This window comes from Dermacentor variabilis, unplaced genomic scaffold (genome assembly GCF_050947875.1).
Source record: "Dermacentor variabilis isolate Ectoservices unplaced genomic scaffold, ASM5094787v1 scaffold_12, whole genome shotgun sequence".
NCBI classification, from domain to species: domain Eukaryota; kingdom Metazoa; phylum Arthropoda; class Arachnida; order Ixodida; family Ixodidae; genus Dermacentor; species Dermacentor variabilis.
This window is the reverse complement of record NW_027460280.1, coordinates 41,005,561-41,020,412: the sequence shown is the minus strand read 5'-3', so window position 1 is coordinate 41,020,412 and position 14,852 is coordinate 41,005,561. Positions and strand designations below refer to the sequence as shown.

Here is a 14,852-nt window from a genome sequence, read left to right as displayed (position 1 = left end):
GGCCCGCTCGTTCCAGGGCTACCGAGGCCTTCTTTGGCTGCTCTTGAAAGAATCGAAAGAAAAAAAATTACAGGGACTCTGTGGCGTGCGCGGTGACTCTTCTCCGTGGAATGCTCGCGTGGCCTCCTGCGGAGCGCATGTCGACCCCCGATCCGTGAGCGCAAAACGCCGGGCGCACCATCGCGCCTGCGCGCTGCGCCACATATCGCGACGCGTCAGCTGCGCCGCAGATGACGCATCGCGATGTTCCACCAAAGTGGTCGTGTGCATCGCGCATTCCGTATTCCCTCTGTATGATGCGGGACTGTGTGGTTGTTTATTCCATGACCGTCCCTTTGTAGCATTAGCTTACGGCAGCCCTAATGGGCGCGATTGTTCTGATCAGGTCATTCGCAAACTGTCCAGAGTGTACCGTTCTAACATTTTTTTTTATGTTCCTTCTGGTCTTGCGCCGTCAATTTTCCGTTACTTGCACTGCAGGCATGAATGCCACTGACTGCATGTACATCCCATCGTTTTTCTTTTTATCTTAATAGTCGAAGCTGTTACGAGTTGTTCCCTGGACCAAATTAACGTATATGGCTTTGAATGTAATATCAGCCACGAGCAAATATGTGCGAAAATAATGCAAATCCCACACGCTGTGGGAATTGATGCTATGCGAAGCATTTTGCTGGTATATGGCTATCAGACATCGTTGGGTTCGGCAAAGCATTACGAGGTAGGCCAACGTGTCTGTGTAAACCAGCCGTGGTGGCGCAGTGGCTTTGGCGTTGCGCTGCTAAACCCTAGGCCGCGGGATCGAATCCCGACCGAGGCAGCCGCCTTTCGATGGGGGGCAAAATGCAATAACGCCGGCGTACCGTGCGTGGGTGCACGTTACAGAACTCCAGGTGGTCAACATTAATCTGGAGCCCCCCACTACGGTATGACTCATAATCATGTCATAGTTTTGGCACGTAAAACGCCAGTGACTTAATTTAGCGTGTTTATGTAAACCGAGCTGTTGTGTGACGCGAGCGTGTGTGTGGCGACAGCAGCCAGACGACGGCGACAACGATATAGTATGACGATAGAAATGCGACAACTTTTTCTGGTTGTAACAACAATTGTTACAACCATTCCGTTACAACGTGGGCCGATCGCGAAGGCGCTACAGTGTTGCACACGTAGCCTTACATGAAGCGGTCTGGTGAAATTGGGCCGATCCTGAATGTGGCGCAGTCTAACACAGCTTGCAAAAGCGCTACTTGCTACGAAGAATGGAAGAAACTGGACCGCTTTCGCGCTGGCGGGATTTCCCGCGTGCTATGCGATGTGATCGTATCAAAGAGCTAGTAGGCACGAGTGAAGTGTGCATGCGATTGGAGCCTGATGAGTATTGATAGACTACTGGGACCCGACATTCCGCTGTGACGTCCTACAGCGTATACTCAAGAGCGAGTTAATCGTTGGCCTATAGTTGGCATACTAGCTCGCCCACGAGTACACCGACTCTCGCACCATGCCTGCTCAGTTCACACGCGTGAGACAGAGTAAGCGAGTGCATGGTAAGTGGCAGAGAGAGTGTGCGTATATTAACAGGAGCGAGTGATTTTGGTGGACGTGAGTGTCAGCGCGAGTAGCTGTCGGCGAGTGTGAGCGGACGTGATTATGTGAGCGTGAGTGCACGTAAGTGTGACCACATAGCCTGCAAATGTATTGGTGAGTGAGTATGCCCGTTGACTCCTATGGAATTCGCCTCTTGAGAATACGGGAGGAGTGCCCTAGCATACGATTTGATAATGTTCACAGTTTGTGGAAAACACTGAGGCAGGTACGGCACGCAGATGTAGATGTGCGAGCTGTTCGAGCGAGCTTTATAGATAATGCGCAAATGTGACAGCTGTACCGCGCGCACTTCCTGAACCATCTGGTTGGGTCAGTGACTTTGATGATTTGGTTCTTTCGAAAGAGTTTTAGCCCTCTTGTTAACTTGCACAAATGGCCGAAGATTTTTTATTCGTATATGCTTGTGTTGATGTAAAGGACGAGGAAAAACACGGGAAAAAAAATATTAGTACGTAATGGTTGGAGCCTCGGGCTGTTGTTCTGCGAGACCGAGGTTCAATTCCACCGTCGAAAAAAGATTTAGTTCTTCGTTTTTTTTTCCTTCTTTCTCTCTTTTTTTTTTCTTTATTTAGCAGGCCCGCGACGGTGCAACATAGGAACCTACGTACCGCAAATTGCCTGATATGAGGCCAAGAATGTTTCGTATTAATAATCACCCAGCCGCAGGATTTGATGAGTTCGCTGCGTGCCATGTGAGCATGTCAACACCGCATCAAGCCAAAAACAACACTCGCTTCAGGTATATTATATGACGATGCTGCTGACATTGCCGCGTCACTCTCGGTTATTCTTATAACCAAACATTTCTTTTCGGAAAAAAAAAATAAGAGAGAGAAAAAGAAAATTTCGTTCTTATCGCACCTGTAGTGGAAAGGATACTTCTAGATAACACAAATGGCAGTGACCCATAGCGGCGAAAAGCGTATACAGGAATGATAGAGGCGCTTCTCGAGATACAGGTTTCCTTCTGATTAGCTTTTTTTTTTTTTGTAGGAGGCTCGTATTATTTATTACATTTTTTCAACCCCTTATTTGTTTTCCACTGTAGTGGACAAGCGGCATGAATTTGGAGCGAGATAGCAAGTTGCCCTTGCTGACGTTTTCTTCTTTTTTTTTCTTATTTTAATATGCTGCGTCGTAAAGTCATCATGGCATTCTTTTTTAACCGCCCAACTTTCGAGCAGCGCGTCTCGGTACTGCATGATCTCTTGTAACGCAGGCGTGTCTTCAAGCTACTTCGTTCATGAGCTGTTGTCACCAAGCCATGTCGACACACGTCGGCAATAATATTCGTGCAGCGCGCTTGATGCGAGTCTCCTGTGTAAAACACACGGCACGCGCAGACACACCTGTCACTGCGTTTTTAGACCTAGAGATGTTACGGGCTCGGTTCTTGTTCTAGCGCGCGCTTTGTTGCCGCTACGAGCTTGTTCGCCCGGCATTCGCTCAAAAACTGCGGGCAAATTGATTCAATTTTTTTTTCATTATTATGGTGCGTGCGTGTTCTGTACGGAGCGAGTGTGTTAAGTCGCGTGCTACTCCGTTAGAGACAACTGGGACATTGCTTTTGTGTGTGACAGAACGCGTCTTTAACTTTGCGTGTGTGCGCGCGCTTTAAATAAGACGAATTCGCTGTCGTCGAATGGCTTTTTGATGGCGAGGCGCATCCTTTTTCGTCGACATAGCGGGCGAGAACTTCCGTTCGCAATGGAAGTCCTCCATTTGACGCGTCGTCGTTATTCTTCTCCTGCTATTGCGTTTTCGGAGACGGGCTTTTTTTTTTTTCGCATTTATTCCGAACGGAAATTAGCTCCTCAACCTTGAAACACAACGAAGGTCATTCAGGCAGTGGTATGCAGGAACTGGAGGGTATGCGGTGCTGCGGGCCGCATGTGTAAGTGTAAGCTTAGCCGCAGCCGTGGCGCACATTGTTACTTTAGATTAGGCAGGCGTCTTTACTGCCTTCATTTCTATCTCACTCGCTCTCTCTGGGCGAGGCGTCGCGACCAAAAGTGATCGAACAAACATGAAAGTAACGTAACGCTCTTGCGTCGTATGCCTGGACGTGTTTTATTCTTGAGTGCGCCGGTCTGTGATGTCGGACACCATTGGAACGCTGCCCTCATGAAAGGAGTAAATTCTGAGCGACTCGTGCTTGAATATCGGGGATACTTTATTCTTCTCAATTGGGGGACATATGTCGGTGTGATCCAGGCACTGCATATCGTCTAGCAAGAACGAGAACCAGTGCAACAAAGCTAAACCTTTGTCCAGCCGCGCATCGCTCTTTTCTTTTTTATCTGCGTGAGGGCAAAGTTTATATATATATATATATATATACACACCCACTGTCTATCGTGCCCACCGCCGTTCATATTGTGTACGACGCTATGGCTCTTGCGGAAACGATGGATCAAGAATAGCAGTTGTGCGTAGCTAGTAGGCGCCGCGGTGAGCACAGTGTGTTGCATCCCGTGGAAATGCTACTCTATTTTATGGCGTTTTGTTTCGTGTTGACTAAGCACTTCGTTGCGTGTTTCATATTTCGCTACTCTTTCCTGTGCGCGTCACAGTAAGCTGGGCTTACTTCCGTTGGAGCAGCTGGAGTTTGTGTCAGTCTCTGTTGCACACGTGCGATAGCTTTACATGGTAGGTGCGATGCGGGGAGGCCTGGACGGAGGCGTATCCAGCACTCCGCTGCCCGAGTGTCATGCTCGTGCGAACCTGTAGGCTTTTTTTTCTTTCGTTTTTTTTTTCTCTCGTTTCTCCGCGCGTAACTTGTAGCTCTACGCTGTCGTAAAACATTTGTTCAATCCGGAATCGCAGCCTTGGTCGTAAACATATGTACGGCCAATTCAGTGTGACACTTTCCGATTCCGCCGCAAGTGGTCCTACTGCATCGCGAGTTATTAGAAATTAAGAGGAAGCTTTAGATCGGGCCCAACTCCGCGACGTGGCCTATTCAAATACACGTAGAACGCAAAAACGCTTTTCTGAAAGAACCCCTGGACCGGTTTCAATGAAATTTGTTGCATTTGAGAGAAAAAATTAAATACTAGTGACTGTTGGATGCGGAATTTCTATTTAGGGCCTGCATATTGGTAAAAATATTTTCGAAAATTCGGAACTTTGAAAAAAATTGAAGCACGAAGTTTACAAATTAATAGCTCTGCATCAGGAACAGATATCGCGGTTCTGTAAACGGCGCCATTAGATCATTGAAAGCGGACAAATTCTATATGTCATTTCTATATCTTACGTGAATTTGTTACGTTGTGTACAAATGTTCCGCAAAAGCTGTGTTTACACATTACAAAATTTTTTGAGATTCGTGTGTAACACATCAATTTTGTCCGCTTTAGATGGAATATTAGAGGCAATTCACAGAATTGGGATATCCTTTTTCATTGCTGAGTTACGGAGTTGTAAACTTGATAGTTTCGTTTTCTGAAAATTTCAGATTTTTGCCAATTTTTAATATAGAGGACGACCTAAATAAAGAATTCGAAACCAGCAGATTTTAAGCTTTTTCTTTTAAATGCAACAAACTTCGTCAAATTTGGTGCAGTGGTTGCCGATAAAAACTCATTCTTCTTTTAAATGTATGTAGATAGGAGCACTCGAGCTAAAGCTTCCTCTTAAGTAGTACCTTTGTCCTCACTCTCCAAGGGTTCGCAGCGTTGGCGATACAAATCGAGACCGAAGATGCTTGCGGAGTCAGTAGTACAGTCTCACGCTATCAATCTTAGTCAATGTCATTTGACTAAGATTTTACGGCTGCGTAGGTTAAGAACAGAAAGTTGTTGTTATTCGTGCTAGTTCTTTGGTTGACATGATAGAGCAGAAAACGAGGACAGGCCAGTAGAACTCCTGATGAAATATTGATTGTGGTCAGGAAAGGGCGTCTGTGGATGCTTCTTTCGTATTTGTTATTTGCCTGCCGCTGCGGCGCTCTGGTTCGTCCATCCATCCCGAACGCGAGGTGCATGCACTATTTTCCTTTGTTTAGCTTTTTTATTTTTATCACTAGAGTTGTGAAAAGCAGGCGGGATCTTAAGAGACGACGGGGTTGCAGCCTCAACCTTCGCCTTCTCTCTTCATATTGACACTTTTCCAATGCGTTGGGCACCCTGCGAGCCCTTCATTTTCTTCTAGAGCCCAGCTCTTGGGCGCCCGTTCCTGTGGCGAGCGTCGGCGTAACCGAGCGAACGAGCGCAGCGAAGGATGAAGGAGCGAACGCGGAGCGCAGCGGGGAATGAACTTTTGCTTGCGCTATCAATGCGCCTTTTGCGCCGCCGTCCGCACCAGTTCGTGTCGCCGCAGCGCTGCCATTTGTACTGGCCGGATCACGTTTCACAACACTGATAATGACACCGAGCTGCGTGGAGATGAGCAAGTGGCACAGTGCTTACGCATACTTAGACAACTCCCAGAAGAGTTTCTGCGTGAATTTTTAGTCTCTCTGTATAATCAATGCTTTTCGGGTATTCGTATGGATATGTATCCTTAATCATTCGAGGTTCCTAGTGCCGCTTGTGTGTTTAGCGTTTAGAAGTGCTATACTATACAAATGCTACATCGCTGAAAGAAAGCGTCTGCATTTTCAACTTTCGGCTTGGTCCACGTTTGATGCTTACTGTTCCTATATGGGCTTATTCTCTCTGTGGGCTGAGTCAACACTTTTGAGTTTATGAAGTAACTGTACCCTTTCTGGATGTCAGCCTGCAAATGTTTCTTTTCGCATGTTTTCGCATTGTTCCTCTGTATATACCCAAGTTATCGTACTTTAGTGGAGTCCCAGTGGCGCGCGCGCGCGCGCGCCACTGGGACTCCACCAGTGTGTGTGTGTGTGTGTGTGTGTGTGTGTGTGTGTGTGTGTGTGTGTGTGTGTGTGTGTGTGTGTGTGTGTGTGTGTGTGTGTGTGTGTGTGTGTGTGTGTGAGAGTGAGTGAGTGAGTGAGAGAGAGAGAGAGAGAGAGAGAGAGAGAGAGAGAGTGAGTGAGTGTGTGAGAGAGTGTGAGTGTGAGTGTGCGTGTGAAAGTCCGCTAGCAGCAGTATCTCATGGAGTACGTGTGCACTTATCCAGCGCTTCCTTTTCAACTATTGTTCTCGCTTCTCTATGCTTGTGATTGCATCGTATCTGCCGGAGGGCTGCTTCGAGGCCTCAGCAAGCGACCGCCCGTCCCGTGGCAGTGCAACAAGAGCCGGGCCGCGAGAGGTTTCAGCCGCGTCGCCCCGTCGTTTCTCCGGGCAGCGTGCGCGCCCGGCGGCCAGCTGTGGCGGAGACACCGCGCGCGCTTTGCTCCGTTCGCGCGAGCTGGCGGCCGATCTCTCGGCTAATCGGCCGCAGCGGTTCCCCCGATAAAGCAGGCTCGCGCCGACGGCTCCGGCGGCAGACGCGTTCCGCTCGAACGCGCCACAGCACACGGCGGCTGGTCGGAGCCATGGCCGCCTGCGAGAGGGTGCACGATTTCAACATCACGGCGCTGCAGTGCGCTTTCGTTCGGGACACTGCCGACTGCCATGTGGACGAGTCGTGGCTCGAGTACACCACCTTCGCCTACTGCGGTCCGCTCGCGCCCTACCTTCCGATCGGCGCCGAGGTGCTCGGCATCGCTCTGCTTTTCCTCGTGCTGGGCATGACTGCCGACGACTTCCTGTGCCCAGCGCTCGTGGTCGTGTCGCGCACGCTACACCTCTCGGAGAGCGTGGCCGGCGTCACGCTGCTCGCCTTCGGCAACGGCGCGCCCGACATCATCTCCTCGCTCGCCGGCATCGAGCAATCGCGGCCCGCGCTCGTCATCGGCGAGTTGCTCGGCGCCGGCACGTTCGTCACCGCCGTGGTGGCCGGCACCGTGTTCTTGCTGTGCCGCTTTGAGCTGGAACCGGACTCGTTTCTGCGCGACACAGTCTTTTACTTGGCCGCATCGTTTTGGACCTTCTACCTCTTCCACGCCGGCGGCGTGACGCTGGGTCATGCCGTCGGCTACCTTGGCCTGTACTGCGTCTACATTGTGGTCGTGCTAGCCGGCCATTTCTGGAAGCAGGCGCAGCCAGAGGAGCTTCGCGCACTTCCGGACAGCCCCGTCAAGGTGGTGGTGGACGTGCCCGCGGAGCCTCCGGTCCGTAGTCACCTTCTCATGCCGCCGGCGTCGCCCGACTGGGCACAGGAACGGAGGTCCTCAGTCAGTAGCGTGGCGAGCAACAGCAGCGCCGGCGGTGCACGGCGGCGGCGAAATTCCACGGGCAACCTCCACCGGCACCACGAGCACGCCATCGCGGCCTTCATGCAGGCCTCGCACGAGGCATCGATCGAGCGCCGCATTTCCCAATGCTCGCAACCGCCACTCGAGCCCGTCCTGGTGGGCGAGAAGACGCCGCTCCTGGGCTCCACACGGACCTCCGTGGTCGTCCAGGACCCGGGACCTTGGGCCGAGTTCCTGTCCCAGCTGGTGCCTTGGGACCCTGAGGAGTGGGCCGAACGCAGTGTCGCTGGAAAGATATATGACGTTGTCACGTTTCCCGTGCGGTTCGTTCTCGTGCTGACAGTGCCTGTTGTGGACTACGAGAACGCCAAGAACAACTGGTGTCGTCCGCTCAATGCATTACACTGCGTGACTGCGCCTTTCTTCGTGGTAGTCGTTCTCGGCCGCGCCGATGACTACGTCGCCGACCAACTTCCTTCCTGGGTGCTGGCCCTCCTCATTGGCGGTATCGCTGCTCTGCTTGTGTGGTTCAGCTCTAGCTTCGAGAGCGCGCCGCGCTACCATTTTGCCTTTGGCTACGCTGGTTTTATACTGTCTGTGCTGTGGATCTACGGTGTGGCCAACGAACTGCTGGACCTCTTGCGCACCATGGGCCTGGTGGCGGGCGTCAGCGACGCCATCTTGGGCCTTACTGTACTCGCGTGGGGCAACAGTCTCGGAGACTTTGTGACCAACGTGGCCGTGGCGCGTCAGGGATATCCAAGCATGGCGATGGCTGCGTGCTTCGGCGGGCCGCTTATGAACCTGCTCCTGGGCGTCGGTCTTCCGTATACGGTCAAACTGGCGCCAGTGGGCTTCGGCGCCCGGCTTCCGTTGGAGCTAACGCCACTCGTGGCAACCCTGTACGGAGGCCTTGTTGGTTCGCTGTTGCTGTCGCTGTACGCCACGCTGTTCTGCCGGTACCAGTCGAGTCGCGCTCATGGAGTTTCCTTGCTCGCCCTGTACGCGCTCTTCTTGGCAGCTGCATTGACCGTGGAGACCACGTACGCTTAGCCCGTCGTTGGATCTCGATGGACGTGATGCGAGCGTCTTATGAAAACTTTGGCTCACGCCTATACAGCGAGTCTTTTCCCGCGTAGGACGCTGCTCTTCTTGAGAAGCAAAGCACAGAAGCTGCTTTCAAGGCTGGCGCACTGCAACTTGATATCCTGCGTTTTATGACGAAGAAATGCCATCTCTGCTCTTAGTCGACGTGGCAACATGCGGCTGCGCTCGTTGTCCATAAACTGCAATAAAACGGGGCTCTAGCTCTGTTTTAGACTACGCCCGAGGCACTGCCGTGCTCTGAGTGATGTGAACCAGCAATAGGGTGCGCTGCGATTCGGCTACGCAACTATAGTTGCGTACTTTGCAGAGCGCCGTGGTAGGGCTGCCCTTAAAACCCTTTACCGCCCCATGGAAGAAGATTGTCCGAGACAGCTTAATTCTTCGTGCCTTATGACTTCCTTATGAGTGCCGAGTCTTATGCCGATGTCGTATTTTTCAGCGAGTCATCGTGACTCCTGTTTCCAATCTTATACTAACTTGCCTACCACGGCAGTTTCATTTGGAGAACAAATGGACGTGCATACATATCGGCTTTCTTTTTCGTTTTTTTTTTCACATTGAATGTTCGATATGTCGAGTTCACCTAAATAGCGTTATTCATTGTGGAAATGTTTTCCTCGTTTCGCTGAACGTCATTCCTTGTGTGCCTGATAAGACCCTGCTGTGTTTTGTCCGTGACAGAATTAGCTTCGGTGGTTTTTGCGGTGATAAATACTGATGCATTGTTCGCTTGATGATTCGAACCTGTTCGAATCGCTGACCATTGGAAACGAGTAAAATCATTAATACTTTGAGATTTGCTTCCCGAAGCTCCACCATGACCTCCTTTGTATGTGAACTTTTGTACTTGCTTAGATCTTTTCGCCGACCTGGTCGACTTCCATACTGATTAAGGTTCAGCCGCTCAATCGCGCCATTCGAGTCCGTGTCCTTCGCATAGTCTGAATTTCTGTAGTGCATTTACTGTGATACTTCAGAACCACGTGTTGGTCTTTAAATATCTCCTTTACTGTGCCTCCAACGCAGTTGACGTAACGATATTAGTTCGTTTTACGCGGTTTTCACGCTGACATTAAACGCGGCCTCTTAGGCCACGCAGAAACCTGTTGTCGGGAGCTGCAGCGAATCGGGGCTTCAGTTCGACGTGGCGGGTGCGTGCCTCTTTTGTAGCCTAGAGCGTCAGCGTGAGTTCTCGCACATTATACGTGGTGACCATTTTGAAGTTTTTCGGAATTTTTAAAAATCAGCTGTTGCAGATAATTCTAGTCCTTGAGCTGGATTATTCAGAAAGGCGGACATTACTTGCACGAGAAATCGAAACACTTGTTCAACTAAATAAAGAAATTTACTGATTAACTTCTTGAATAATGACTTTATGGCACGTTGTAATTTCCTAATTGTAGCCTGTGTGTTTGCAAGGCGCACCAGTTTGGAGATATGCGCTATCAGATTTTACGCAAGAAAAATGCACTTTTGTTCCAATTACTTCTTAACAAAACGCTATTTCATGCATTGAAGCACAAAATAAACTGGAACGCCAATGTATTTCGTTCCACACTTCGGGAAATATCTCGAAATTGGTGTCATCCTGGAAATTAACTTCAAGTGAATACGTCTTGCGAGCTCACCGGCTACAATTCGTAAGTTGCAATATGTGTAATTAAGGACTTAATTAGTTGAATGTGTGTTTACATTTCTCGTGCTAGTAATGTCCGCCTCTTCGAATAATCCAGCTCAAGGACAAGAATTATGCTATCTGCCACAGGTGATTTTTCAAAATTCCATGAAACTTCAAAATGATCGCTCTGTATAATGGGGACGAGTGTTTAAAGCAATAGATGAAAAAAAAAAGTCCTAATGAATATGTACAAGCCGCGACCTACACCGTGCATGTCTCAATTTTTTCCCGCGTGCACAAGTTTCGAATTTTTTTATTTTTTTTATTTACTCTCTAGCTTTCAGTAGTTCACGCAGTTTGTATGACACACCCTAGCTGACCCACGGAGTTTGTAATCGAAATTGAGTTTCGTTGCTCAGCAAACTACCATATGTTTTGCGCCTTCAGACTATCGCACTTTACTATTCGTAAGCTGCTGCTGTGAAATGCGCAAGATCTCGAGCGCTTCATTCAGACACCGATGGCTCATTGTGTCTGATTTGAATGCAGATTCATCTCAAACGCAACGCCTTTTCTGTGTAGCCTGCGTTCAATTTGGGCGCACTAATTTTATTGCTGTCTGAATGAAACAATACTGCACTTCGACGCTGTGAACTTGTTTCTCACCCGCTAGGCCTCTATATAGGCTAAGACAACCTTTGACCTCGTATTGCTTTTCTGCAAGTCGCGGAACCTCGTCACCTCTAGGTCTACCGCCATCGGAGAGTTCCGGCGGGTGCAGAGGCGGTCTGCATGGTTTTCTTGTGACGAGCACCCCCTGCCGTGGATGCGCCCCTGTCGGAGATCCTACTGTCGCGTTCAGATGGTGTTGCGCGTACGTGACATTGAGGTTAGCCACGTGTGCACAACACTCCCTGTGCACAGTTCAGTCTAGCCCGGCACGGGGCATTGTGCGGGCGATTGCGGCCTCCTGCGAGTTTCCTCCGCCCCTCTTGTTCTCGGCGCGCAAGCCTAATCAGCGAGGGCAAGGTTCAGTGCCTCGTGCTCTGCGTAGAAGACGCGGAAGCCGCCCGCCAGTCTGTTCCGCCCGCGCGCTTCGATCACCTATCGGGGGGCGCGCGTATGGCTGTTGTCAACAGTCTGCCACCGGCGGCTATACTGTCGCGCGCTGCCGGGGCTCATCGTGGCCAAGTTGAGATGTTGCGCGGGCTCGCGTGACGCTACAACACTCGTGCACGATCTCGTTTGACTTTATTGTGGCGTGTTTCTCCTTCTCGCTCCATAGATTTGCCGTTCATTGCGGCTTGCCTGTTTGTATACTAGGCCGGTACACAATGTAAGGATTCCTTTCGTTCGATTCTGTCCCTATCTTATCGTCCACCGTTCACGGCCAGCCGGTCCCGGGGATAACGTGGGTGAAGCGCCGCTCGGACGACTGGCGAAGGGCGAAAAGAAATAGCATTGGAATAGAAACGTTGCATATTATGCGGGCCCCAGCATGCTTAAGGTGTACCCGAGTGTGACGCACCGACATTCTCTGCCGTTTGCGTTTATGTTGATGCCCTGTCTCGGTGTACAGAAGAAGCCTGCGATAAAGTGTACCTCCTCTGGCTGTCGTGACTTTTTTTTTTTTTCTGACTGTGTCTGCGTTTTGTGAGTGGAGCCGACCGTAGGGCTCTATCTTCTGACGTTTCATTTCATTTCGCTCTTCGTCATTAGCACGCGCCTACTCTGCGCCGCCATTATTGACGGCGTCATAATACGCGTCGTGGTTGTTCCCACGAGCTCCGTTGCCTATAGCGCCTTACCTTACCAGCCTATTTCAGTCTTCTGCTGTAGTCGCCGAATTACTTGCTATTTTCTAACGTTTCCGTCCTTCATTTCTTGTCGCTCATAGCGCCGAGCGGCCGATATGACGGCGGAGCGGCGACGTGTCCGGGTCAATGACGGAAGGTGAATATAATTGGAAAATTTAATAAATCGTCAGAAAATACGGCTCTTGAAAGTTTCCCGAAGCAGCTTTTTTTTTCTTCTATTGTTCGCAATTCATCGCATGCAATTGGATGAACTTCTGCAAATACTGTCCAGCAGCTTGTTGCTGTCCACCTTGGAGTCTCTTGCAAGAAGCATTTTTTCGCGTAAATGTAAACTCTCCGATGGTTAGAAAAGCTGGCCGTAAGCCGCCTGAAAACGTAAATTTTCGTGCAAGTGTGCTTTGTCACTCGATAGCTTACTGTGCGGCAACTCGTAGTAGTATGACTACTTGTCTTCGTTCATAGTTTATGGTTTAAAATGACGGGAAATGTGAAGTAACGACAAGACCGGTATCTTGTTGTTACTTCACATCATTTTGCTGCATTCTACACCATAACTTATTGTCACTTGTCTGCTGCTTATTTATAAGCCCATTTACCTGCGTACTTAATGATTCGTGCGAGCTGTCCTTGGAGTGACATTGTTCAAAGGACAGTTGCAACGTACTTGCACGAGATGCTATATATATCCTCCATCGGGAAGGAGGGAATTTCAGCATTTGGCCGTTCCCTATACCATTTCCCTGATTGTGGCACTCTGACAGTTCCGTTGGCTATTTTCCATAGCGCGCGTCGTATTTGCAATGTATTCTGTTTATGCGTCATTAGTGAGTTTTTAAAAAAATAGGGGACCCAAAGTTTGGCTCAACGTGCAGAATGAACACAGAACCAGCACCCAAGCGCAGTTTTGGTTCTGCGTGCGCGCAGTGCTGCCGACCCTAATTTTGGGTACGCGCTAGTTGCTTGGGTATAGGCTGTTTCTAAGATACACGCTGTTTCTAAATCCCTCTTGGTGTTCGTCGCGCTATGTGCAGGTACTTTGGGGCACGTGAGCTTTCCTTCTGCGGAATAAGTTTGATATCGAATTCTCTTCGTATTTCAGCGGAGGTCGAAGAGGCGGCCCTCTTACCCTGTGGCTATATTCTCGAACGATCCTCACTTTCGGAGACGCAATCACTTTCGCCCGATTTCTCTTGGCTCAGCATCTGACACGGCGTCACCTACGGATGGCTGCGATCCTGGCACTGGGCGAGGAACGCTTTATAGGACGTAGACGTCGACACGTAAGGTGCCGATCGAGTCACGTTAAATCTTGCGTAAGTGATTATGCCTCAGAAAATGATCACTCGAGAATATTCGTTCGAGGATCACGTTTCTGTACTAATTACGCGGCTAATTATAAGGATTAATCAATGAACTCCCTAACTTGAATTAAGGGCGTGACTTTTGATAGGAAAGGTGTGTGTGTGTGTGTGTGTGTGTGTGTGTGTGTGTGTGTGTGTGTGTGTGTGTGTGTGTGTGTGTGTGTGTGTGTGTGTGTGTGTGTGTGTGTGCGTGCGTGCGTGCGTGCGTGTGTGTGTGCGTGTGTGTGTGTGTGTGTGTGTGTGTGTGTGTGTGTGTGTGTGTGTGTGTGTGTGTGTGTGTGTGCGCGCGTGTGTGTGTGTGTGTGTGCGTGTGCGCGTGTGCGTGCGTACGCGTGCGTGCTGTAAAAAGGACATTTTCTGATCGCACTGGTTGTTTTGTTCTTGGTTGGTTTGAGTGCGTTCTGAAGGAGCCGAGCCGCACTTATTAATCTGCCCGGCGGCGTCTCAGTCCGACCTCGAGGCGAGGCTTTAGCAGTAGTGTCGTTCTTGTATTTTGGCCTCGATCGGAACACGACCGAAAAGCGAGCCTCCGATCTCGGATTATAGGCCGAGAGAGCAGCGAACGTACAGGACGCGTCCCTCCATTCGGATTTGCGTTTCCGCCTCGCAAATTGCGCGCAACGCCCACGGGGATCGCAACGTTCCCGAGTGTATATTGAGAAAGCAGCTTCCCGTGGGGGCCAGCCTTGGCGTCGGGGGAGGGACCGCTCGTGGTGCGGCAATCTGCCAAGTACGGGCATCGATAATGCCGATCCAGCTCAGCCACTTTGTAACGATTTCTCTGCGTGCGCATCACGTGCTGACTGTCCCCGCGACTTCCTACGTCGCTCTTTTCCTATGTTGTGTTTGGGCGCCTGATAAGCCAGCCGAACTGTTGTCGACAGAGAGAGATTTTTTTGTCTGCGGACAATGGACCGCTGCTCCGTGAGCGCGCGAACGGTGTGCCGCGAAATTGTGACGATTCGGGGTATTTGACGGTGCCTGTCATTGAAACGCGTTCTCGGGTTTCTTTTCTTTTTTACATTTGCAGGGCGGGGAACTGGCGTAAATAAGAAAAGACCAATGGAGATAAGTGCTTGTCTCCTTTCGTCACTGGAGATAAGCGCTTGTCTCCTTTTCTCATCGTCTGTTCC

General features: G+C 50.2%; 2 protein-coding genes across 7 annotated transcripts in view; both read left to right on the top strand.

Annotated features, from left to right (window-relative positions):
- LOC142566137 (cyclin-dependent kinase 14-like) overlaps positions 1-14,852 on the top strand; it is a 126,342-nt gene that overhangs the window by 67,823 nt on the left and 43,667 nt on the right. The window lies entirely within an intron of this gene.
- Positions 6,740-9,717, top strand: LOC142566269 (mitochondrial sodium/calcium exchanger protein-like). The gene has a single exon (XM_075677151.1). It carries the CDS (start codon positions 7,055-7,057, stop codon positions 8,867-8,869), a length of 1,815 nt encoding a protein of 604 aa, XP_075533266.1. The 5' UTR covers positions 6,740-7,054; the 3' UTR covers positions 8,870-9,717.

Coding starts and splice junctions, on each gene's coding strand:
- LOC142566269 (XM_075677151.1), top strand. CDS start 7,055: ATGGCCGCCTGCGAGAGGGTGCACGATTTCAACATCACGGCGCTGCAG.